This window comes from Martes martes (assembly GCF_963455335.1).
Source record: "Martes martes genome assembly, chromosome: 8".
Taxonomy (NCBI): domain Eukaryota; kingdom Metazoa; phylum Chordata; class Mammalia; order Carnivora; family Mustelidae; genus Martes; species Martes martes.
The window spans coordinates 6,366,301-6,392,215 of record NC_137895.1 but is presented as its reverse complement, the minus strand read 5'-3'; the positions used below and the strand labels follow the sequence as shown (position 1 = coordinate 6,392,215).

Sequence of the window (25,915 nt, the reverse complement as noted above, 5' to 3'; positions counted from 1 at the left end):
TCTGCCTTCTGCTCAGGTCATGATCTATGATCCAGGGTCCTAGGATCAAGCCCTGTATTGGGCTCCCTGTTCAACATGGAGCATGGGTCTCCCTCTCCCTCTGCCCCTCCCCCTGCTTGTGTGTGCACGCATGTTCTCTCTCTCTCTCTCTAATTAGTAAAATCTTTAAAAAAATACCGGAATGATGCTCTGATTGAGATATAACTGACACGTAATCCATTGTTGTCATTAAAATATCACCTGTTCTTGAATACCCCTAGAGCCAGGGAGTTCACTTCCTAAACAGGCTGCCCAAGACAGTCTATAGGCAGAATCCAGAGGTCTCTGAACATCTCCCTCTTGGCTGCCAAAGAGCAACCTGCCAAGCCCCAGAGTTCCTGGCAGCACCCCTGGTCCCGCACGGAAGTGCTTCTCCAGCCTGGCTGGAGCACCCAGCTCTCAGACGGGGCTTCCTCGGTGCAAACCAGCTGGGGCCAGGGCTGCCCCTGGCGGAGAGAATTTTTCTCTGGCCCAGGCCTGGTGCTGCCAGCAGGGAGCCTCTGGTCTCTCCCAGGATCTGAGCCAGGCATCCAAGTGAGGCAGGGGGGACCCCACAGTCCCTAACACCATCCCCCTCTAGGCCAGGGGACAGCATGCACCTACTGGGGTGATGGGCTCCTGGGGTGTCTCGTTCGACCCCACCCCCACCCGCCAGCGTCCCAGAACTCTGCTCTCCAGGCAGGGCTGAGTGACCTCAAGCACATCATGACCACCTCTGGCCCAAGCCGCTTCCCATCTGCAGAATGGGGCTACTGCGGGCCTGTGCAGTGGATTCCTTTTATCAACCACCAAGCACTCATGTCAGGGAGCCGCCTTTATTCTGTTTATTATCCTGTGTTTATTGCAGGCAGGATGGGGGTTGGTTTTCTTAAAACCCGCCCCCACGCCCTGGAGTAGCCAGCGGGTGCTCGTCACCCTCGCAAGATCTCCGGAAAGAGAACGGGGTGAGCAGGCAGGGCTCCCCAGGCCAGCTCAGCCACTCAGCGCTTCTGACAAAGAAACCAAAGGCAGGAAAGAGCAATGGCCCTGCCGTCCCGTCCCGTCCCCCAGCCCAGGCTCACGAGGCCGGGTGTGCACCCTGGCTGCCTCCCCCACCCCCTCTCCTTCCTACCCCTGTTCTGGGGTTTTCCCATCCATGCTCTCCTTGTGGGCACCTCGGCCCCCACTGGCCTGGCTGCCCCGAGATGCCTGGAAGCTGTTTTAACACGCACAGCTCTGGCGTGCTGGACAGAAGACCCAGACGCTCACGCTGGCGGATTCTGGGCTGGGGCCCTCCCCACCCCCAACTCGTTGCCTGCACCCTGAGAAAGCACACAGGCCGGGGGGTGTCCCACCAGCCCTGTCCTGGAGGGAGCGGACCCGGGGGTCTGCAGTGGGTCCTCCAAGCACACCTCTGGGGCTGACGGCTGCCTACCTTCTCCTGAGCCCGCCCCGAATCCTAGGCTGTGGCCGCTCAGGCCTCCCTATTCCCCCCCTGCCGCCCCCCCCCCCGGCCCAGGAAAGGTGGCCGGGAGCCCTCCTCCATCAGGATGCCCAGTGGCGTGGGGAGCGTGCCCCGGGCAGGCCCGTCACAAGTACATCTTCATGGCCTCATGCGTCGTCGGGCAGTAGCGGGCTTGCAGCTGGGCCAGCAGCGCCCGGGACGTGGCCTCCAAGCGCGTGCCCTGGCTCTTCTTGTTCCACACGTGGACGGCGTACGTGGCCTTGAGCAGCCGCTGCAGCTCCTCGGGGCTGACCTCCTGGAAGTACCTCCTCCAGTCCTGCCAGGGGATGGGGTAGAAGGCCTCGCTGGGCAGGGCGGTGACGCCGCGGCAGGCGTGGCTGTCGTCCAGGCTGCGGATGGAGCACCACTTCTTGAACACCCGCGTGAGCAGCTGCGGGCCCTGGTGGCCCCAGATCCAGCCGTTGTAGTGGGCCACGAAGTCGCGCATGCACAGCGCCATGAACTCGTGGCGGCGATCGAAGGCCAGGAAGGCGCCGTTGAGGACGTAGCGGGACTGAGTGCCCAGCGTGTTGGTCAGATTCTGCAGGGTCCGGAGGACGATGAAGTCCGTGTCCAGGTAGATGCCGCCGAACTTCCACATGAGCGCGATGCGGGAGGCGTCGGAGAGCACGGGCAGCGCGTACGGCTCCCAGCGGTGCCGCCGGGCCGCGTACCAGGCCGCCAGGGGCGTGTCCCGGAACAGCTCCTCCAGGTCCAGCGGCAGCAGGTGCACGTTGGGGAAGCAGCCCAGGAGCGAGAGGCCCAGGTGCCGGGGCAGGGAGGCGTTCCCGCCGGGCAGCCCCTTCATCAGGACCATCACCCGGGACTCAGGGTGGGCCCTGGCAGCGGACTCCACCGAGCACATGAACAGGAAGTTGGGGTTGGTCCGGTCTGAGGTCTCCAGGAAGAAGATGTTGCCCGGGGTCGGGGTGCTGGACAGCAGCGTAGGGGGCACCAGTTGGGGGCAGGGGACCTCTGCCGGCAAGTGAGAGAACTCTCTCTGGCCTCTGGGCTCTCCCACGATGTGCCAGTAGATCATGACGGAGACGAAAAACGTGAACTTGAAGCTGATGATAAACAGGGTGCAGACCCGCTGTCTCGGGGTGCCCCGAAGCAGCCGCAGCAGGCACTCAGGGGGCCCGGGCATGTTCTCCCCAGATGACGCCGAGCGCCCGCGGCAGGAACTGGCCGGTCTGTAAGAGACGAGCGTCACATTCGGGCAGACCGCTGGCATCCCCGGCCCCAAGAACACTTCCCACAAGCACCAGGGATGGCCAGTGCAGGCTTCCAAAAGCCCACGGACCTGCTGGTTCCGGGTGCCACCTCCTTCCTCACCTGCAAAGCGGAATGGCAGGCCAGCGGCCGCAGGCTGGGGAGAGTCCCTTTGGCTCTCTGTGACACACCTGGGAGCTTCCCGGGAACTGAGCCAGTGCTACCTACAACACACGGCCATCATGCCCCAGGCCAGGGTCTGGCACAGACGAGGGTCGTCAGAAGCGATGCCTCTGCCACGTGGCACTCGGGCCCCTCTGTCCGGTGAGGCCTGGGCCCCTCGGGCCACTGGCAGCCCGTGATTTGATGCCTAGCACATGGACCCCTCAGCCCCATTCAATTCCACAAGCCAGGCCTGGAGCTGCTCCAAGAGGGCACACTGCCAAGTAGCCTTGGGGCCTTTCAGCAGAAAAGCCTGGGGCTTGGGCAGGCCTGGGCACTGGCGCCCAAAGCCTGGAGGGCTGGTGGGCTCCAGGCACCCGGGGATGCATGCTGGGTCCTACAGCCCTTGTCTCAGACACAATGGAGTCTCCTAAGTGCCTGGCTTTCCCAGCCCCTGCCCTGGGCCGTGCTTCCTAGAATCACAGGTCTGGAGGCAGAGGGGCAGGGAGATTGTGCTGTAAGCTGGTAACCCTGCCTAGGACTGCCACCCTTCGACCCTCACCCTTCTCCTGGTGATGTCCACCTGGCCGGCAGCCAAGAACATCCTGGGGGCCTTACAAGCGGCCGAGGGAAATGAAACAGGCCTGGGTTCTGTCCCCAAGGGAAGGGCTAAGGGAACACCTGGGAGGCACGGGACCTTAAGTCTGCCCGAACCAGCTAAGACGTGGGGCAATTCACTGAGCTCACACTTCCCACCTGCGGGAAAGAACACCGGAACCCACTGAAGGGCTGCCCGTCACCACACACGTGCCAGGTGGCCTGCTCGGGAAGTCACATGCATGAAACTTCCCAAACCCTCCCAGCTGCTCTATGCAGTGGGGATCACTGTCCCCACCTCACAGGTGCGGACCACGAGGCACCGAGAATTCTGGTAATTCACCCGCGGTCCCTCGGCAGACAAGTGTTGGGCGGGCACTTGAAGCCGGGCCACCTGGCTCCAGAGTCCACTCTCGCAACACCGCACCGTCCAGCCTGGGAGAGAAGTGGCACAGGGGGCGTGGGAACGCACCTGGCACTTCAGGGGCTCACCCGGGCTGTTCTCACTATTCACGGAACCCCGGCCACCATTTACCCAGCGCCTTCTAAATTTCTGGGGCCTGTCTGCATCCCCTCTGGCTCTCCGTAGCCCCAAGGGTGGCTGGACTGTTTCTCCCTTAGAGGCCAGGAAACGTGGACACACAGAGGGATGGAGGGACTGGGCGCGCAGCCCGGGGGTTAACGGGGGTTGGAGTCAGCCCCTCCCCAGGACAGAAGGGTCTCACAGCCCGAGGGCAGTGCCAGGAGGCTGGGACTTGAGCCTCTGGCCCGCTCTCCTGGTGGAGGGCTGGGACCCGCGGTGATGTCACTGGCTGGTAACTGACCAGCCTGGGTGGCCCATGGCGGCGAGGTAGGGATCCGGGCAGCTAGGCAGCTCTCCGGGGGACATGCCCTGGCTCAGCAGCCACACTCCTCTGCCAACAGGAACATGGCCCTTCCACAAACGCTCCGCACCCACAAATCCATCTGCAAAAGATGGCGAGACACAGAGTGAGGAGGGTGGCGGGCTCACGGAGGCCTCACGCCCCAGCCACACAGGGTCACTGGCTCATTGATCTCTCTCGGCCTCAGAGGGTGCTTGGGAGGAAGGAAGCGATATAGGTGCAGCTCTGCCCCCGGGGAGCTCTCAGCGGGCGGGGGGACCATCTGGAAACAGACACGGACAAGGCTGGTGACCGCTGAAATGCAGCAAAGGGTCCGGCGGAGCCAGGGGAAGGTGGCTTCCTGGAGAGGGACACTGGCAGAAGGGCCTGAGCCAGGTGGGCCTCCAGAAGCGCTCAGGGCCCTGCGCACCTTTCCCCCGCCAGAGCCCGGCTCAGAGCCTGACACACAGTAGGCACACACCGACGGGCTCGCCCTCTCGCTGATCGGCTCACTCATGGACTCACTCCCCCGGCGGCCAGAGGGACACTCCGAGGACACTAGCCAGGCCATGTCACTTGTCTGCTGAGATCCTCAGTGATGCGGGAGGCCCGGGTCCACCAGGCCCTGCACGGCCCCCACCCCGGGCCTCACACCCCACGTCTCTCCCCCAGCCATGCCGGGCCTGCTCCCTCTTTCTCAAACCCCTGCCCCCCATACTGCCATCTCAGGGCCTGTGTGTACACTGTCCCCTCTGTTTGGAACCCTCTTCCCACAGCTGTTCACCTGGCTCGGTCCCTTACCTCCCTCTCGTCCTCACTCAGAAATCACCTTCCTGGGGCGCCTGGGGGGCTCAGCCGGTGAAGCGTCTGCCTTCGGCTCAGGTCATGATCCCGGGGTCCTGGGATCGAGCCCCGCGTGGGGCTCCCTGCTAGCCTAGAGTCTGCTTCTCTCTTACTCCTGTTCCCTCCTCCCCCTCGTGCTCTCTCTCTCACTCTCACTCTCACTCTCAATAAATAAAATCTTAAAAAAAATCATCTTTTTCCTGTGGGGCCTCCCAGGCCCCCAAACCCCACCTCCCCTGCCCCTTCACGGCCTCCTCTGGAGTCTACTGTTCCCGGTACTTCCTCTGCCGTACGGGACGTTTCGTTCTCATTTGTGTGGGTTACTGATGTGGAACGTCACCCCACGGGGACGGGTCTTTTTTGGTTTTCCTCAGCATCTAGAGTAGAGGGCCCCAGGGACGCAGTCCACAACCACCGAGCAAAGACTCAGTGTGTGGGTGGGTGAGTGAGTCAAGGAAGGAGCAAATCAACGACGGCAGGAATCAATGAACAATCAGTGAATGAATGAATGAGCGAATTAATGAGTGGGCCGGTCAGCGAGTCAGCAAATCAGCGAATGACAAAAGCAGTCGTGAGCGTGTGAGCAAGAAAAGGGGGCCGGAGGGCTGGGGAGCGGCCTGGGATCCCCCGGCTGGGTCATGAGCAGCACTAGAAATCAAGAACCTCGTGTTCCCCTACGAGGAGAGGCTATTTTGGTCCTGAGTCTTTTTAACCCCATGTGAACCACACTGAGGAGTGGGCGGAGGGTTGTACAGATCGAGGCCCCGGCCTCCCAAAGGCCCCGCGGCGTTGGGGTGATCTGGCTCTTCTGTGGGGTGGGGTGGGGTCTGGGCCCGTTGGGGAGGCCAGATGTGCCCCCTGAGCCCGCGCCCGCCCCCGTGGAGAGTGCCAGTCCCAAGCAGTGTTGTATTTGGTCCCGGAGCCCAAGACCCAGGAATAGAAACTGTGCACGGGGCCAAGTTGGCCACAGCCCAATCCCCGTGTGACCTCAGGTCCAAAGCATGCTCCTGGCCCCCCGGGATGGGCCTCACAGCTGCAGCCCAAGTCCTGGCCCTTGTCAGCAGAGCCTGGCACGTGGCCACTGCCTCCTCCTGCCTCCCTGCCCCGGGGAGACGTTTCCAGTTAGCTTGCTGACTGTGGCCACCACCCTGCTCTGAGCTCCTCTGCGGCTTCCCATCATCGGGACCTGCATGATCCAGCTCGGGCAGGAAGTGAGGGTGAGAAGCCCACAGCTGGCGGGTCAAAGGCCCAAAGGCCCGACCGCTCCCTGCTCGCTGGGCCCTCTGCACCAGCTTAGTGGGCCCCCCCAGTCAGGAGCACCGGTGTCAGGGACCAGGTCCAAGTGCCTCGAAATGGCTTCTCTGCCTGATAATTGTCCGTCCTTCATGGCCCACAGCAGGGTCCACCCCACCTCTGACTTACCCTCGGCTCCCGTGTCCATCCAGCTCAGCCTGGTGCTGGGGGACTGTGACCGGAAGAGAGTCATAGTGATGGTCAGACAAGGTCCACGCCAAACCACGGGCTGCTGGGATGGGTGCTGACTGGCTCCCAGAGGTCCAGAGAGGGACAGGGATTCCGCCAGGGGCACACAGCAGTGGAGGGTGGAGCTGGTGCCCTCAGGGAGCCCTTCCTGCCACCCCCCCCCCCCCGCCGGCAAGGACTGCCCCACCCCCAGGTCTTCCTGGAGATGCTTCAGGAGGCCGACAGCCCAGCAGAAGTCACAAACCACAAACCCAAGGAAACAGAAGAGGGACCCGACTCTGATCAGCTCCCTGTATTGGTTTCCTGTAGCTGCTGGGACCAATGACCACAACAGGGGCCTACTTTTTTCACAGCTCCAGAGAGCAGAAGTCTGAAACCAAGGTGTCGGCCAGACCTGACTCCCTTACCAGCTCTAGGGGAGAACTGTTCCTTGCTCCTTCCAGTTTCTGGCGCCTCCCCCGCCCCCCGCGCAGGCTTGGGGCTGCTTCCTCCAGCCTCTGCCCCTGTGCTCACACGGCCTTTTCCCATGTATGTTCTTCTCCTCCTCTGTCTGTTGTAAGGATACTTGTCACTGGACTACGGCCCATACTTGGCAAAGACAGGATCATTTCCTCATCTCAAGATCCTTCACACCTGCAAAGACCCTTTTTCCAAAGGAGGTCACAGTCACATGTCGCAGGGGGTAGGACACAACATATCTCCTCTGAGGCCACTATTTATCCCCAAACACCCGCTTTCTATGTCCCCCTTGTCCTGGAGTCTCAGACCGCCCTCTAGTCACACACTGCCTGGAACACCACTGGAACGGCAGCTCCTCCGGACAGTGTGCCCAGGTGGGCCTCGCTGCATGGCTAGAGAAAGGGGGTAGATGTTACCTGCACTGGTGATTCCCAGTGCAGACGGGGTGGCTGTCTGCTGCCAGCATCTGTTCTGATAACAGTGTCCTGATTTCTTTTGAGGAACCCCCTCCACCTCACAGACCTCGCTCTCTGGTTCTTGGGGTAGGCACACGATTCGAGCCTGCCTAATGACTGTGCCACGTTCTCCAGGCCACAGTGAGCAGCTCGGGGAGGGCACGTAACCCAATCCAGGCCAAGCAGAGTCACGTGCTTTCTAGTGGAGGCGCTAAGATAGAGCCATGAGCTAGGAGGGCGAGCCTGCCTGCCTGCCGGAGAATGAAGCTGGCCCGGAGGCCGGCAGAGACAAGAAACGGAGAGAAAGGGATGCGTGATGGTGTCATCGTTACACCAGCCTGAAGCTGGTACATCCTGGACTTCCTGTCATGTCAACCAACCAACCAACACACACACACACACACACACACACACACACACACACACACACACCCGGGAAAAAGAAAGAAAGAGATGAAGGAAAAGCTACCAAGCTGAAAGTAGGGATACTTTTGGAGACAGGACAGGATCAGGAACTCAAACCCTCCTTGGCGGGAAGAATCAAAACTTACAGCTTGAAAATCCTGCTTGAAGAGTTTGCAGTCCTGGCCCTGCACCCCTCTCCCATCTTTCAGGGCATAAGTAAATATTTCTACTTAAGAAGTAGGAGTTACAGTTACTAGAAGGTGATCTTTATAAAAAGCTGTTTTCAGAGCAGAACTTACACAATGTTTCTTCTCTGAAGCCGGTAAAATGTTCTAGAGCCAGAATCAGGTCCACAGTGGCTTGCTCTTTGGGCAAGATTACCAACAAAATGAGGGGGGTAGAGGCTTGTTTTTCCAAAAGGAACAGGGCAGATTCTTGGTTCTGAATCTTTCCTCCTCTGCTGATGTCACACAGAGCACAGGAAACAGAAAATAAACCACAAGCTTCGGCTTTAGGGAAACTGAGGGCACGGAAAACTCATAAACCCCAACTCACATGTAAATGAGGCCCAAAGCTCCTGAGTCCACCAGAAAGAGCAGTACGCTGGGGAGGAACAGGGTGCAGAGGGGACCCGAAGTGGAAGCCTGCAGAAATTAGCACTTCTAAGAGGAAGATGAGTTTTTAAGTCAGAAGAGTGAGCTGTAGTCCGAGTGAACCGGGAGAGTTCAAGTTTGGAGGCAGGTGGCCCATTCAAGCCAGCTGTGTTCTGTGAGGCCAAAATACAGTGGATTCAGAAAAGGGTCATATGTTATTTTATTTTTTATTATTTTTAAAAGATTTATTTATTTGAGAGAGAGCACACAGCAGGAGGGGCAGGGAGAGAGAGAGAGAGAATCCCAAGCTGACTCCATGCTAAGCCCAGAGCCTAATAGAAGGCTCGATCTTGGGACCCCTGAGATTATGACCTAAGCTGAAACCAGAGTCAGATACTTAACCAAATGCATCATCCAGGCACCCCAAGGAAGGTCATATTTTCAAGGAATAATCCATTTCTATAAAACTGGAGGAACTTCGAGAACTAGCCTGGTCTAGCCAAAACCTCCTACTCAATGCTGATCCAGGAAAATTCAACCAATTTGATTTTTTTTTTAAATGGTTAAAGGAATAAAAAAAAAAATAAACAGTGTCCATACAAAGACACTCCAAGAATGAAAAGGGAAAGGAATACTAATGTTCTCTTATGTACAAAGAAAAATCACCATAAAAATATTCCCACAAAAGGAATAAAAATTCTAATACAAAATTATGGCATGAATTAAAAAAGAATAAACAGGGGTGCCTGGGGGGCTCAGTTGTTAAGCGTCTGCCTTCGGCGCAGGTCATGATCCCAGGGTCCTGGGATCGAGCCCCACATGGGACTCCCTGCTCAGCGGGAAGCCTGCGTCTCCCTCTCCTGCTTCCTCTGCGTGTGTTCCTGCTCTCGCTGTGTCTCTCTCTCTGTCAAATAAATAAGTAAAACCTTAAAAAAGAAAAGAAACACACACACACACACACAACTTTAAAAAGTAATTCCAGGGATGCCCGGGTGGCTCAGTCAGTTACGTATCTGCCTTCAGCTCAGGTCATGACCCCAGGGCCCTGGGATCGAGCCCCGAATCAGGCTCCCTGCTGAGTGGGTAGCCTGCTTCTCCCTCTGCCCCTCTCCCATCTCGTTCTCCCACTCTCACTCGATCTCAAATAGACAGATAAAAATTTTAATAAAGGGGTACCTGGGTGGCTCAGTGGGTTAAGCTTCTGCCTTCGGCACAGGTCATGATCCCAGGGTCCTGGGATCCAGCCCCACATCGGGCTTGATGCTCAGCAGGGAGCCTGCTCCCCACCCCCACCCCCCCGCCTACTTTTAATCTCTCTGTCAAATAAATAAAATAAAATCTTTTAAAAAAAACTTTTTTTAAAAAAAGATTTTATTTTATTTATTTGACAGAGAGAGATCACAAGTAGGCAGAGAGGCAGGCAGAGAGAGAGGGGGAAGCAAGCTTCCTGCTGATCAGAGAGCCCAATGCAGGGCTCACTCCCAGGACCCTGGGATCATGACCTGAGCCGAAGGCAGAGGCTTTTTTTTTTTTTTTTTTTTTTAAGTCAGAGGCTTTAACCCACTGAGCCACCCAGGTGCCCCTAAAATAAGTAAGTAAATAAATAAATAAATAAATAAAAAGTAGTTCCAGCTATGCAGGCAGACCAAAAAGCAGAAATACAAGAGCTGGAGAAGAAATGGTCAAAGTGACAGCAAGAAATGAGGACAGTATGTGATGTGAGAACTAACAGACCTCAGAAACAAATGAGAAAGAAAATACAAGACTATTTCAGAAACGAAGACTCGACGGCAAGAAATACCCAGGAGAACAGATTCCAGACAAAGTACAGGAAGAGCTACGAAGATTAAAATGAGAAAAAGCCACAGAATTCAGCAGAAATAATCAAAGAGATCAAAGAACCAAAACAAGATGAAACAGAGATCCAACACACGTACAACCGGCCTCCCAAAGAAGAAACAAACAGACAGATAGAATAAATTGCTGCAATTATAATTCAGGAAAACCTTCCTGAAATAGGGGAAGGCCTAATTTCACAGACCCAACTGAAAGGGCACACCATGTGCTAGAGAACAGTGACCCAGAACAGTAAATCCCAAGACACAGGACAGTAAAATCACTGGGCTTTAAAGGTACAAAGGTAAATCTCTGGGGAGCTACATACAGAGCTTAAGGCACGGACAAAGGACAGAGAATCTGGCTGGCATCTGATTTCTCTGCAGCAGCATTTAAAGACAGAAGACCGTGCAACAACACCTACAGGGTCATCAGAGAAAGGAAGCTTGAGCCAAGATTAACCTAGAGCCACAGTGTTCTTTAAATATAAAGATTACGGGGCACCTGGGTGGCTCAGTGGATTAAGCCACTGCCTTCGGCTCAGGTCGTGATCTCAGGGTCCTGGGATCGAGCCCCACATCGGGCTCTCTGCTCAGCGGGGAGCCTGCTTCCCCTTCTCTCTCTGCCTGCCTCTCTGCCTACTTGTGATCTCTCTATCTGTCAAATAAATAAATAAAATCTTTAAAAAAAAAAAATATAAAGATTACAGGATGCCTGGGTGGCTCAGTTGGCTAAGTGTCTGCCTTCAGCTCAGGTCATGATCCCAGGGTCCTGGGATCGAGCCCTACATGGGGTCTGGGAAGTCTGCTTCTCCCTCTTAGTCAGTCCCTCTGTCCCTCTCGTTCTCTCTCTCTCTCAAATGAATACATACAATCTTTTTAAAAAAATAAATACATGTAAAGATTACTAGCCAACAGTTACAAAGTATAAGGACTTAGGCAAGATTGCTCCTCTAAGGAAAACCAAAGAATCAACTTCAGCCAACCAAGCTGGTGCTTGAAAGAACTGTAGTAAGAGGACTGAATGTATTTAACTGTGGCACCCTCTCTCTCCCAAGAAAGGGGAGGAATAAAGAGGACAGATGGAATGAAAATGTTATCTAGCCAGACAATACTGAAATGATACAACCACCCCACACTTGGCAGGCAAGGGGGAAAGGAGGTTGAAAGTGGAATGAGCTCTGTGGTTACCTCATCTTTAATCCCGAGCAGTAAGAGCTAAAAAATCCAACAGTAAAAGTTTAAGCACATTTAAAGTACAATGGCGGCAACAAGAGGATAACATTGCCGAGTTTACCGGCAACAAGAGGATAACATTGCCGATTTTACCGCATCTAATAAGACGCGTTGTTATGTGCCCACTTAAAAAAACTAAAATGCCGCCCATTAAAAGATAAGTCTGCTTTCTTATCATGCAGAATTTTTATCTTGAAAAAAATGGGTTCGTCAGATTTTACAATCACCTGACCAAGGGGCGCCTGGCTGGCTCAGTCGGAAGAGCACGCGACTCTTGATCTTGGGGTTTTCCCACACAGGATCGCCTCCTGCACCCATCATGTGTGGGCCATGTGGCATTTCTCAAAAGCGCTTCACTGTTGTCTTCAGAATGTTCTCCCCAGCGGCTGACACTGCTTCAGGTTTTCATGGCAATGACAACTGTCGTGAGTGTCACCTGACCAAGAACTGCTGGGAGCATTAGAACGGAAAGAAGATATGCCTTTGTCACTCAGTAGAGTGTCAGCTGAAATGGGGCAGCAACAAGGGAAAGGGAAACAAGAAAGAGGAAACAAGTTTATTGTTCATAGAAGAGAAACAATACTGTCTATAGAAAGTAGCATATATATATATATATATATAGTATATAAAGGTGTATATATATATAAAAGTGTATATATATACATATATATGTGTGTACACACACACACACACACACATATATATATATAAAGGTGTATATAAAGATACATATATAGGTGTAAATATAAAAGTAGTCACTATAACAAAACACAAGCTTTCCCAGATATCAGGGGGACTTTCTTTCTTTCTTTTTTTTTTAAACACAGTGAAAGAGTAAAGAATGTAGCCCTTCTACATGGATAAAGACATTATCTACATACATACATATAATATGACATTAAAAACGAGAAACCTGCGATATCAATATACGTAAACAGGCTTAACTCACTTATCTTTATGAAAAGAAAGATTTTTGATTGAGATCCCAAGCAAAAAACCCAACTCTATCCTGTATCTGAGAGATTGAGATATACGTCAAAGGGATTCTGAACAGTTGAAAGTAAAAGAGCAAAAGTAGAAAGACAAATACGAACAAAAACAAAGCTGGGGCCATGATCTTGAAACAGACTGAGAATTCAAGCCAACCATCACTAAATGAGCCCAAGAAGGGCCATATAGAATGTAAAGGTATAATTTACAATGTACCAAGTAACACTGCAGTGATTTCCAGGAATTAGAAAATACAAAATGCTAGGATAAAGAGATTGAAACACACTAATAAGAGATTTTAATTCCCTTCTCTTAGCCCAAGAAATAAGTAGATCAAATATAAATAAGAATTCAGAAGATGTAGATAAAATAATGAGTAAGTTTCTATACTACATCAAACTCTATCCTAGACTTTCTTTTTAAGAGCGATGAAGCATTCATAAAAATCGAAAACAAAATTGACAAACCTTTAGCTAGATTCATCAAGCAAAAAAGTGAAAGGACTCAAATAAATAAAATCAGAAATGAAGGAGGAGAAATAATTGATTGACACTCCCAAAATACAAAGGATTATATGAGAATGCTATGGAAAATTATACACAATAAATCGGACAATCTAGAAAAAGTGGATACATTCCTAGAAACATATAACCTTCCAAAACTGAATCAGGAAAAATAGAAAATTTGCGAAGACTGATAACTAGTAATGAAACTGAATTAATAAGCAAAAAGCCCCCCAAAAACAAAAGTCCAGGACCAGATAGCTTCACAGGCGAATTCTACCAAATACTTAAAGAAGAGTTAATACCTGTATTTCTTCTTCTTCTTTTTTAAGATTTTAAAAAATTTATTTACTTGAAAAAGAGAGCATGAGCACAGAGTGAGAGAGAGAAGCAGACCCCTGCTGAGCAGTGAGCCTGATGCGGGGCTCCATCCCAGGACTCCAGGATCATGACCAGAGCCGAAGGTAGACGCCTAACTGACTGAGCCACCCAGGCAACCCAATACCTATTTTTCTAAAACTATTCCAAAAAATAGAAGAAGGAAAGCTTCCAAATTCATTTTATGAGGCCAGCATTACCCTGATACCAAAACCAGATAAAGACACCACAACAGGGGCGCCTGAGTGGCTCAGTGGGTTAAAGCCTCTGCCTTCAGCTCAGGTCATGATCCCAGGGTCCTGGGATCGAGCCCCGCATCGGGCTCTCTGCTTGGCGGGGAGCCTGCTCCCCCCCCCCCACTGCCTCTCTGCCTACTGGTGATCTCTCTCTCTGTCAAATAAATAAATAAAGTCTTAAAAAAAAAAAAGGAAAAAAAAAAGACACCACAACATGTATGTGATGAACATAGATGATATAATTCTCAGCAAAATATTAGCAAACTAAATCCAACAACTTATTTTTAAAAATCATTGTGGGGGGTGGGGTGGGGAAAAAAATAATTCACCACCATCAAGTGGGATTTATTCCCCGGATGCAAGGGTGGTTCCATATTCACAAATCAAACAACATGATATATTAACAAGAGAAAGGATAAAAACCGTATGATCATCTCAACAGATGTAGAAAAAGCATCATCCATTCGTGTACAACATCCATTCGTGATAAAAACTGTCAACAAAATAGATTTAGAGGGAATATACCTCAACATAATAAAATCCATTATGAAAAACCCACAGCTGACATCACACTCAATAGGGAAGAACTGACAGCTTTTCTTCTACAATCAGGAACAAGATAAGGACGTCCACTGTCACCACTTTCATTCAACACAGCACTGGAAGTCCTAGCCACAGCAATCAGACAAGGAAAAGAAAAGGCATCCACATTGGTAAGAAATGAAGCAAAACTCTATTTGCAGATGAAATGATACTATATATAGAAAACCCTAAAGACTCCACCAAAAAAATGACTCTAACTAATAAATCAATTCAGTAAAGTCACAGGATATACAGAAATTAATATATAGAAATCTGTTGAGTTTCTACACACTAATAATGTAGTGGCAGAAAGAGAAATTAAAATGATCTCGTTCACGATTGCACCAAAAGGAGTAAAACACCTAGGAGGAAACTTAACCAAGGAGGTGAAAGACTGGTACTCTGAAGACTATAAAATATTGATTAAAAAAATGAAAGATGACACACACAAATGAAAGGATAGTCCATGTTCATGGATTGGAAGAACAAATACTGTTAAAATGTCCATACTACTCAGAGCAACTTACAGATTTAATGCAATTCTTATCAAAATACCAAGAGCATTTTTCACAGAACTAGAACAGATATTACTAAAATGTGTATGGAACCACCAAGACCCTGAATACCCAAAGCAATCTTGAGAAAGAAGAATAAAGATGGCGGAATCACAATCCCAGGTTTCAAGAAATACAACAAAGCTGTCGTCATCAAAATGGTATGGAAACTGGCACAAAAACAGGCACATAAATCAATGGAACAGAACAGTCCAGAAACAAACCCATGTTTACATGGTCAATTAATCTCCAACAAAGGAGGCAAGAATATGCAATGGGGAAAAGACAGCCTCTTCAGTAAATCGTGTTGGGAAACCTGGACAGCTACAAGCAAAAGAATGAAACTGTACCACTTTCTTACACCATCCACAAAAATAAACTCAAAGGGATTAAAGACCGAGCTGTGAGACATGGAACCATAAAATTTCTAGAAAAGAGCACAGACAGTCCTTTCTTTGACCTCAGCTGTAGAAACGTATTTCTCAATATGTCTTCTCCCACAAAGGAAACAAAAGCAAAAATACCTATGTGATTTTGGAATTGGACAGGTTGATTCTGAAGTTCATGTGCCAAAATAAACAAGCAAAGACATCTAGGAAAACTCTGACAAGGAGGGAAAAATGAGGAAGGACTGGAAGTTCTTGAGATATTAAAACATGCTGTGAAGTTTCCATACTTGAAACAAGGCAGTCTTTAGAAAACACAAAAACCAGAAAACAAAAACAATGCAGTCTTAGCATCTGAACGAACAGGGCAAAGAAACAAAAGCCATCACAGCCACGGTCAAGTCCCCGGATATCCCACAGAAGGCAGGATCTCCAGTTAGTAAACTAAACTAGGTCTTCTAAGGTGTTGGGAAACGGGAGTAGAGGCTGCGTTCACATCTCAGAACACGCCCCAGGATCAAGTCCAAATGTAAAATAACAGACCCCATAAACATTTAGAACCAAAACAACATGGGCAAATTCCTTTATAACCTCAGAGTTGGGAAAGTTTTGTTAATGACGTACGAAATCCATCCAGAAGCCATAAAAGAAAAGATGAATACATCTGACTCCTTGAAAAACCCCAACTGCTCCATGTCGTCCCCCAAAATCCCATCAGTGGAGCCAAAATGGAAGTGACAACTTGGGGTAAGTTTTGTGCCCCTCGGATCCCAAAAGTCCAATCTCTTCCGAACCTCTAAAGAGCTCCCAGGAAACAAGAAGACAACCAGAGACACAAAAGAAAAGGGGCCAAGTCAGTACATACACACGTAGAACATGCCCCTTAATATGTAAGCAAGAGTGAGGATGTTTCTTAAGTAAGAGAAAAGCAAATCAAAACACTTGGTACAGCATCTCTCACCTGTCAGATGGGCAAAGTCCAAAACTTGGACAACACATTCTTCTGGCCAGGCTGTGAGGGGACAGGCACCTCGCCCAAGGCTCGTAGGCTTGCCAAATGGTACGAACTCCAGGGGCCGAGGACAAGCAAACAACATCTCTCAAAATTACACAAACACTTAACCTCTCTCCGTGTAACTGTGTGAATTTATCTGTAGATAAGTGCATTCGCAGAGGTCAGAGATTTTCAATTGCCAATGGCTGAAAACAACCCAAGGTCTTTTTTGAAGGGACTGATTAAATACACAAAGATACACTGATTCGATGTAAATGTCGGCTTCCAGAGGGCAGGGAGGAAGGCTGTTTTTACTCATTGTTGCATTTCCTATGGCCAGTACAGGCCCTCGGACATAGTAGGGGCCCAAACTATAATTTCTGAACAAACAGTCCCAAATGATCCCTAAACTGCCCACAAAGCCAAGATCAGACAGGGTAACTAACCTCGGCGAATGCCATTTGCAAACGGTGCGGATGCCTGTTAGAAAGTGTTAACTGACATGTCCTGCCTCACCATCTGAGGGTACAAAATAAGGTCACATACTTTTTTTTTTTTAAGATTTTATTTATTTATTTGGCAGACAGAGATGACAAGTAGGCAGAGAGGCAGGCAGAGAGAGGAGGAAGCAGGCTCCCCGCTGAACAGAGAGCCCAATGTGGGGCTCTATCCCAGGACCCTGGGATCATGACCTGAGCCGAAGGCAGAGGTTTTAACCCACTGAGCCACCCAGGCACCCCAAGGTCACATACTTTTGAATTTTCATATTTAAATACCTGAGTCTTTCCTGGTCACGAGAGAGGAAAGGTGACTTTTCCAAAGGGGCAGGGCTAGTAAGCACGGGAGATAGGATTTGTACCCAGGATTATCAGGCGCAGACCTCTCCTCTTACCCGGAGGCAATCCCTCCCTCCAGGGTCACTCCAGCTCTGCATTAGAGGGCGGACTGGGGATCAGGCTGCCTGGGATTGGCTTCTCAGGAGCAGGGTGAAGTCATCACCCCTGAGCTCTGTGCTCAGTCCAGGCAGCATAAACCACCATGAATCCGGACTCCTGCACATTTGCGGTCTTGGCACGTGCACACATACACACTTACTGGGACGTCTGCAGGGCCAGGATAGCTGGGAATGGATGAGTTTTCTGTGCTGGTCATCTGCTATGCCCAGCGGTCACAGAGGCACAAGGAGGAGGGGAAAACTCTTCATCAGATAAGATCACGCCTGGCAAATGAAATGCCCACGGAAAAGGCATTTGTAAGTTCCAGCCTGAGTTAAGAGTCCTGAGCTCACTGTATTTGGAAGAAAGCTCCCAAGGTTGCTTCACTTTTTCCTTTTTTTTTACTGTATTAAAGATTACAAATAATTGCCAGCAAAAGAGAGCGTCAACCCTGCCCCGCACAATATGCGAACACAGACCGCACTGACCGTACTGGGTCTGCTTAGTCTCAATCGCCTTCGCTAACGGTGTATTGCCTGAGCAAGGGACCTGCGTTCTATCTTGTACACACTTGCTCTGTGATCTTGGAGTCTGACCTCTCTCTTGCCAATTCTGAGCCTCAACTTCTTCATCTGTAAAATAAAGAGCTGGGAAAGACAATCTCCAAGGACCCTTCTAGAAAGACCTTCCAAAGCTGGTTTCTCCGGTACCAGTTCTGTTCATTCCAGCAGAAGTGGCCCTCACTGACCTCTCTAGGCAGTGTATTTCAGGGTCACCTGCCCCTTGGTGCCAGGCCAAGAGCACAGGCAGATAATAAGACCAAAAGGATGACAATTCACAGATAAGAGAGTTCCGGCTCAACCTGATTACAAAAGTCTTCTTGGAAAGAAACCCATTAAGCCCCTAGCATCACACACAGTCCCCTGATCCTTCATTCAACAAATGCCTGAACACCTATTATGGGCCATGCCCGACTCCACCATCTGGAAATAGACAGCAGTGAACAAAGCCAATTGTCTTTTGCTTCCTGGAGCTGAAATTCCAGTGGGAGAAAATTAACAAGTAAAGAAATACATCAGGTGGATGACATGTGCTATGTGGAAAAATGCAGCAGGGAGCGCAGACTGGGAGGCCTACCCTTCACACGGATGGGTGAAGATGGCCTCTCCGAAAAGCTGAAAAGCTGACATTTGTGCCGAGACCTGAAGTGAGGGAGCGAGGGGACGAGCCTTAGGGCTATCTGGGGGATGTGTGTCCCAGGAGGGAGATTGGTGAGTGCAAAGGCCCTGGGGCATGTGGGCCTAAGGTGTTGGAATAGCAAAGTAGAATGGGAGGGAGAAGGCACCAGGAGAGCAAGTCAGAGGGAAAATGAGACCAGGTCATAGGGGGCCTTGGGGGCCACTGGAAGAATTTCTCTCTCTGATTGGGAGGGCTGCCGTTGGGAGCTTCTGAGGAGGAAAGGGCTATAGTGTGCCGTATGTCTTAAACAGTTCTTCGGGATCCGGCTGCTTTTTGAGACTAAACCACAGGGAATGTGTGGCAACAACATAAGCAGTTATGAGGTTCTTGCAACAGTCCAGAGGAAGCGGGGTGGGGGAGAAATTCTTCCCCTGGGAAATAGGGGGAGAGCCCCTCTCGGAACACTTTTCTGACACATCTCTCCTTCCCACGTCAGCCCCATGACCACAGCCCAGCTCAGGACTCTGTCCTCTGCTTTGGGACCCACCACCCCAGCCTCTTCTCTGGCTTCCCGCGTCTGCTCCAAGCGGGTCTCCAGGCCTCGTGGGCACTTCTCCTGCAGCCCCCGCACCGCCCCCCTCTCCCTCGACCCCAGGCCCACAACCTCCGGACCAGCCAGGCTGACCTCTGCCAGATTGCTCAAGCCATCAGCCTCTGGGAATTCCAGATTTCTGCAATATGCTCTTTCCTTTCCCTTAAGACATCCCTCCGTCCTCCCCGGCCCCGCAACCTCTCAACCATTATACGTGGGAAGAGCTGCCGCTTGCCAAGAAGGCAACACATGTCAGGCATCCTGCCAAGCACTGATCACTCTCTTACGTCATCATGCCTACCAGTATGGCCCCCTTTCACATGCCAGAAAATGAAGGTACAGAGAGGAGAGGCAACCTTCCCACCACAGAAGGGCTAGTAAGCCTGGAAGGCAGGATTTGCACCCAGGGATGTCTGCTCTGAGTCCTCTGACGGTCCTTTCTCCCTGAATGTCTCCTGACTTAGGTGAGTGGAGCACGCCACCTCCAGGAAGCTGCCTGGATTTCAGCACACCTCCCACTGTGGGCCGTGGCCTGGGTCCCCACTGCACGTACTGGCACTCGTGGCTACCTTCCAAACGAGTGGGCATGTGAGCGGCACTGAACCCTAAATCCTAGGCCTAGTCCACAGCCTAGACCACGGGCAGACCCTCAGGGCCCTGGGTGAGTCCCACCGGGAACGGCCAGGGTGCGTTTGGCCGTGGAGGATACTGGGAGCTGAGAAACGTGGGCATTGAGCCACACACCGCCCACTCTCCTGAGGCTGTAAATGACAGTAACCAAGGGAGGGCACCATCAGTGTGTGAGGACCGAGGTGTGAAGGAAAACCATGCTGATACTCCAGGTGCCCTTGAACATGACGCTGAAAACACGAAAGGAAAACCAATTCCATGGGTTTCCACCAGGCTCTGGGAATTCCACGTTTCTGTAGCACATGCTTCCCATTTCCCAAGACGTCCCCCCATCCCTGCTCAGCAGCCTCCTAACCAGAACAGGTACGAGGAGCTGCCATTTGCTACTGGGTCCACCAAAATCCTGTTCCCGGCTGCATGGGGGGCAGGTGATGACAGTCGTGGCTTCATGCCTTCGCGTACTGTCACCATCTGGACTGTATGTGCAGTCAGTACCCCGTAGTGACACCTGCTTTACCCCACCCTGAAGACGGTGTAAGGCCACTTAAGACCCAAGGCAAAAGCACGTGACAAAGATTCTTCTCCGTCCCTTCTCGATGCTTCCATGTGGCCGGGGACCTGGCACTTGGCACTGTCGCAGACACGGAGCGGAGTTTACCCAGAGCCGTGTGCACACAGAGGGAGGTCCTATCGGACGTACTCTTCTACATCTTGCTTTATTTTTCATTTAAAAACATGCTGGGGGCGCCTGGGTGGCTCAGTGGGTTAAAGCCTCTGCCTTTGGCTCAGGTCATGATCCCAGGGTCCTGGGATCGAGCCCCGCATTGGGCTCTCTGCTCAGCGGGGAGCCTGCTTCCTCCTCCCTCTCTGCCTGCCTCTCTGACTACTTGTGATCTCTATCAAACAAATAAATAAAATCTTTAAAAAAAAAAACATGCTGGACCCCTCTGTTTAAAAACTAGATAGTGGCACAACTGTACACATTTCCTAAAACTCATCAGGCTGCGTGCTTGCGATGAAGCATAGATCGTACGGGGATAAGCCTGCTTGGAAGTGTACGCTACGCCCCCATGTCATGTCCACAAACACAGCTCTGTACCCCTATCTTGCAGGGGTACAGAGTATCTCCCACGGCGGATCCATCCTTCACTTTGCCTATTTCCTGTCCCGACTCCTGGAAACGTGGTTTCCATCTCTCTGCTTTTATGGACAACACGGTGGTGAATATCTCCGCACTCAGTCTTTGAGCACATCCTTAATTACTTCTCTAGGACTGGTTCCTAGAAATGAGCCTCCTGGGTCACAGGAAACATCACTTAAAGCTGTGTATACAGATCACTATCTTGTCTCCAGAAAGGTTTTGAAAACTCCACGATCTCTGGGTGCCTGGGTGGCTCAGTGGGTTCAGCATGTGACTTCGGCTCAGGTCACGGTCTCAGGGTCCTGGGATCGAGCCCCCACTTCTCTCTTATCCCTCTGCTCCTCCCCCCCCCCGCCTCATGCGCGCACGCGCACACACACACACACACACACACACACACACAAACACTCTCTTTCTCTAATAAGTAAGCTTAAAAAAAATTAAAAGTCCATATTCTCTCCAGTGTCAGGATTCACCCACCTTCCCATGGGGAGTGGGGAGCTGCTTGAGCTGACATTTCTGAAAGGCTGCCCATGAGGCCTGGAGCTCCGTGGTTAATAGTAACAACAGTATACATTTCCCGAGGGCTTACTGTGCACAGACACTGGTCAAAGAGGTTTTCCTGGAGTAACTCATTTAATGCTCCCGACAGCCCTGTGAGGCAGGTGCTCATGTTATCAATTACGGTTTAAGAGTTGGGGGAACCAGGGCACAGCTGGGAGTCCAATGCCCCTTGCCAGGTGGAAGGAGTCTGCCCGTGGCCCAGCCAAGTTCACCTGGGACTGCTCTGGCGCTGGAAGCTCAAACTCACCACCATAAAGGAAAGGTGCTTCACCCCGAGCCTCAGTTTCCCCATCTGTAAAATGGGTCGAATAGCATAGGCTGGCAGAGCATTGTGGTTTTTTGTTTGCTTTTTTGTTTTTTGTTTTTTTTAAGATTTTATTCATTTATTTTGAGAGAGGGCACAAGGAGGGAAAAGCAGGCAGAGGGAGAGGGAGAAGCAGACTAGACAGAGGGATCACGACCCGAGGTGAGGGAAGGCAGACACTCAACGGACTGTGCCACCCCAGCGCCCCTGCAGAGGGGATTAAATAACAAAGTGTCTGGCACCTGGTAAGGGCTCAATCCACGGCTGGCTGACCCCCCCACGTCAGGAGGCTGCTTTGGAGACCCTGTAGGAAGGTACAAGTGAAGACCTCAGACCACTGGATAGTGGGCGGGGGCAGGGACCTTTCTCGGCTCTGTGTCTTCATCTGGGATGAGGGATTCTGTCTTTCAAGTCAAGTCTGTTGGGGGAACGTGAAGACCACTTCTCCTGCTTCACTCTCAGGCACCTGTTCACCCAGCTCCCGTTGGCCAAGTCAGACTTTGCACAGGTCTGACTTCCAGGATGTGCAGCACGTTCCCGCCAGAGAGTGTGGGCCCGGGCCATGGTGGGTGAGACCAGGCAGAAGGGAAGGGCTCTCCTGTCCTGTGGCCAACTCGGCTTCCACTGGAAGCTTCTGGAGCCACTGAGGTCTGTCCAGAGGGAAAACAAACAGAGACAGACGGGAGAGGAAGGGACTCTCACTCACTAAGATGGGCGCAGTTTCCCGATATCTACTAGAAATGGACGCGGCAAGAGGAGAGTGATTCTCAGGGGCACACAGTTCACGCCTGGGGAGCCAACTCTGAGTGCATCCCGGCTACTCTGCAGCTGACTGGACCCGAACAAGGCACTTTCCCTCCCTGGTGAGTCTGTCCATTGGGGAGCGGGGCGGGGAGGTGGTAACATCTGCTACCTCCCAGGGAAGCAGGGAGGACCCCAGGGGATGAGGCTGGCAAACAGCACTGGGAGCTGGGGGCCTGAGGACCAGAACCTTTTCTCTCCACTGAACTTTTCCACCTCCCTCTGCATGAAGATCAAAGCCAGTTCATAAGGTGTCAGCCTGGCCACTTTCCCTTTTGCTCAGAAGTTCCCTCAACCAATGCCAGACACCCCCAGCTTCTGCATCTTCTGGGACCTCGATCCAGGAGACGGGCATCTCCGCTGGGACTCAGCCACTCCGACCTCTGGCTTCTTCCCATCAGCTCATCCACGCAGCCAAGTCTCCTTGATCGAAAAGCACCCACACAGATGAAGTAAAGTAGAAATTTAAAATGTGCTCTTCCAAAACACACACCAGCAGCAGCAGCAAAAAAAAAAAAAAAAAAAGCCAAATGATAATCTGGGAGGTCTTTGCCACCAAGAGACCAGACAATTACCTCGCTGATGAGCTCAAACAAATGAATCAGAAACTCAGATATTGCGGTGTATATGTCAGATCACACTGTCCACCTTCAGGGTACCTGGTGCTGCTTGTCAGTTACAGCTCCAGGAAAAGGGGTGGGGGTGGGGGAGGGGTGGGGGGAACCACACAAAGATCCTAGAAGCTCATACTCTTTGACTCGGTAATTTCATTTCTAGTAAATAACAAGAAATGCACGCTCACAGCCGGAGGAAGCGAGGAAGCGTGAAATGGTACAAGCCCTCTGGAGAGCCAGCTGACTCCAGGTAGGGCCCTTCTAGAGGCTCAAATGCAGTGACGACTAGGGGATGCTCTTTCCAGGAAAAATCGGGCAATGGACACCTGCACAAGTTCAATGTCACGTTATCCCAAAGCGCCTACATTTCAAACGCGATCCATTAACTAACACAATGTAACCCAAGTAAACAGTGAAAAAAGGTTTGAGAGAGGCGAGGAATTTGAAAAAATTTCTAGAGACAAGATACATTCAAATATGTTAAAAAGTATTTTTATAAAAGTTCGGCAAACGTGAATTTTCACAACAGGATTCTCCAGGGGTGCAAATAGGGTACCTCCCCCTTACTTCCTACAGGTAATTCATTCAAGTTCCGTTTAGGGAGCACTGACTATGCACTGGGCTGGGCACTGGGGCTTCAAGTACGGTTCCTTTCATCCAGAAGTTTCCAGTCTGGAGAGGAGTGGAACAATGAAAACACAGGGCGTTTAGCAGGACTTGTGAGCTCACCTAGGAGGTCCAACGGGTGGGAGGAAGTGCATTCCGGAGGGAAAGCGGTGCGGGGTACAGAGCTCGGTGACTAGGTGGCCGGTGGAGCCCTTACACCCCACCTGCCTGGAGGGAGAGCCGGGAGGGGCGGCAGCCGGTGGGGAGGGAGGAGGTGGGGGAGGAAAGAGCTGTTTCCACATTTCAAGTTCCCTTTCTCCTCTGCCGGTCCTGTCCCCAATGTCCCCGGCAGCCCCCTCCTGACTCTGCCTCCTATCCCAGTTGGGACCTTTAACCTAGACAGCTAGAAGGGCTTCCATCGGGATAAGGAAAGGAGACATATCTCAGAATTTCTATTTGGGAGTCTGTCCTCTAATACTGTGCTGTCCTAGCAGACAGGTGCCCAAGGCACTAGGAACAAGTTTGGGAGGAAGAGGAACAGGATTCCATCTTGCCTCTCCCTTTCTTTTGTATTTGGGCCGCCTGGGGAGTCCCGCCTAGGGGATCTCTGAGTAGGAACACGCAGCGAAGACCTAGGTATGGAGGGTATAGTCCTGGCCAGCCTGGGTCCTGCTTCTGCCAACCCCCGCCTGCGAGTAGCAGGCAATCACTCAGCATCTCCGGGGCACGGGAGGCGGAAAGGGTGTCCTCCTGAGGGAAGGGTGGAGAGGCGGGGCGGGGGGGGGGGAGATGGCTTTTAACCCTCTCAGAGCCAGAGGCTCAGCTGAGTCTGCCCAGGAGGTAGGAACTTCTATTGCAGGGTGTCAGATGAGGAAACTGAGGCAAGCTCCCCCGCCCCCCAGCAGCGAAGGGCAGTGGACGCGGAGACTCCCGCGGGAGCCTCTCCCAAGCGGTCCCCACTCCCACTCCGGGGTTCCCATCTGGACCAGAGGGAGGGAGCGAAGCGAGCTGGAAGGACGGGTAGTCGGCGGGTCGGGATCCCAGAGAAGGAGTGCTCCGACCGGGCCCTTCCCTCCACCTGCACGGCCCTTCCCCCGCCCCGGCACTTCCGAAGCCTCGGCATCCCCTCCCGGCCCGGGGCCGACGCCTCCCGCCCCCCTCCAGCCGGCCGCTCCCCGGCGCTCTCCCAGCCGCACCCCCTCCGGGGCCCGGCCTCCCGAGACGATTCCGCGCCCCGGAGCGAGCCGCGCGCCTCCCCACCCGGCTTGGCCCCGGGCCTCCCGCCCCCGCGGCCCCTCTCCGCCGGCTCCGGACCCGGGCCCGGGCGGGGCCGCTCCTCTCCTCGCCGGCCGGGCTCCGGGTCCCGCCGCCGCGCTCAACTTCGGGGCGCAGTTGGCCGGGGACCGCCGCGCCCAGTCGGCGCGCACGCAGATGTCCCTCCGGAACAGGTGGCCCGGGCGGCGGCCGAGCCCTCCCCGCCGCCTCCGCAGCCCACCCTCGCCCCCGCCTTCTCGCGGCGCCCCTTCCCACCCGCGCCCCGGGCGTCCCCAGGGCCGCACCCCAGAGCCCCCGCCCGCCGCCCCCTGCGCGCCGTCCCCGGTACCTCCGGCTCCCGCGGCGGCGGCGGCGGCGGACGAGCTGGCCCCGCGGGCCGGCGGGCGGCGCGGCGGCGGGAGGCAGTGCCCGGAGTCCGGCGGCGAGAGCGCCGCCCCTCCGGCCCGGGCGTGGTCAGCGCCGCCCCGCCCGCCGGCCCGGCTGGGTCCCCGCGGCTCCCGGCGCCGGGGCTGGACCACCGTCCACAGGTACCGAGCGCTCCCCGGGCCTCCCTGTGGCCGACCGTGCGGGCTTATAGTCGGATTCCCCCATTTAACAGATGGGAAAACTGAGGCTCGGCCGCTTAAGTCACTTGAAGGTCATGCGGCTGAGAAGGGGCAGTCGTCAGTGTTGGGACCCGGGCCTGCTGTCACCGCCTAGAATATATTCATGAACGTCCCCATCCCACGCCCCAACTGGGACTGGTGCTAAACGCTTGGCCCGCATGGCTGTGTTTTACTGAATTTCACTGATGTGCTTGAACCGCCACAACTTCCGAGGGTCCTTGCCGCGGCCGCGGCTGCGGCTGCTGCGTCCTGGCCCCGCCCACTCTCCTCCGGGTCCCCTGGGGGCTGGCTGTGTCCTCCTCTCTCCTCCGGGCTCCCCCATCCCCTCAGCCAATCCCTGGCGCCCAGGCCACCTTGGAGAACAGGGAAACTCCATCCCAGC

At 52.9% G+C, this 25,915-nt stretch overlaps 1 protein-coding gene across 1 annotated transcript; it reads right to left on the bottom strand.

Moving 5' to 3' along the window:
- Positions 1-838: 838 nt before the first annotated feature.
- On the bottom strand, positions 839-25,300 carry A4GALT (alpha 1,4-galactosyltransferase (P1PK blood group)). Its single transcript, XM_080812429.1, has 2 exons — positions 25,257-25,300; positions 839-2,715 (listed from the first exon to the last, which is right to left on the bottom strand). The coding sequence occupies exon 2, from the start codon at positions 2,667-2,669 to the stop codon at positions 1,608-1,610; it is 1,062 nt and encodes a 353-aa protein (XP_080668555.1). The 5' UTR covers positions 2,670-2,715; positions 25,257-25,300; the 3' UTR covers positions 839-1,607.
- Between the last annotated feature and the right edge of the window lie 615 nt (positions 25,301-25,915).

Excerpts from the sequence above, each read along its gene's own strand:
- A4GALT (XM_080812429.1), bottom strand. The coding sequence starts at position 2,669 with ATGCCCGGGCCCCCTGAGTGCCTGCTGCGGCTGCTTCGGGGCACCCCG.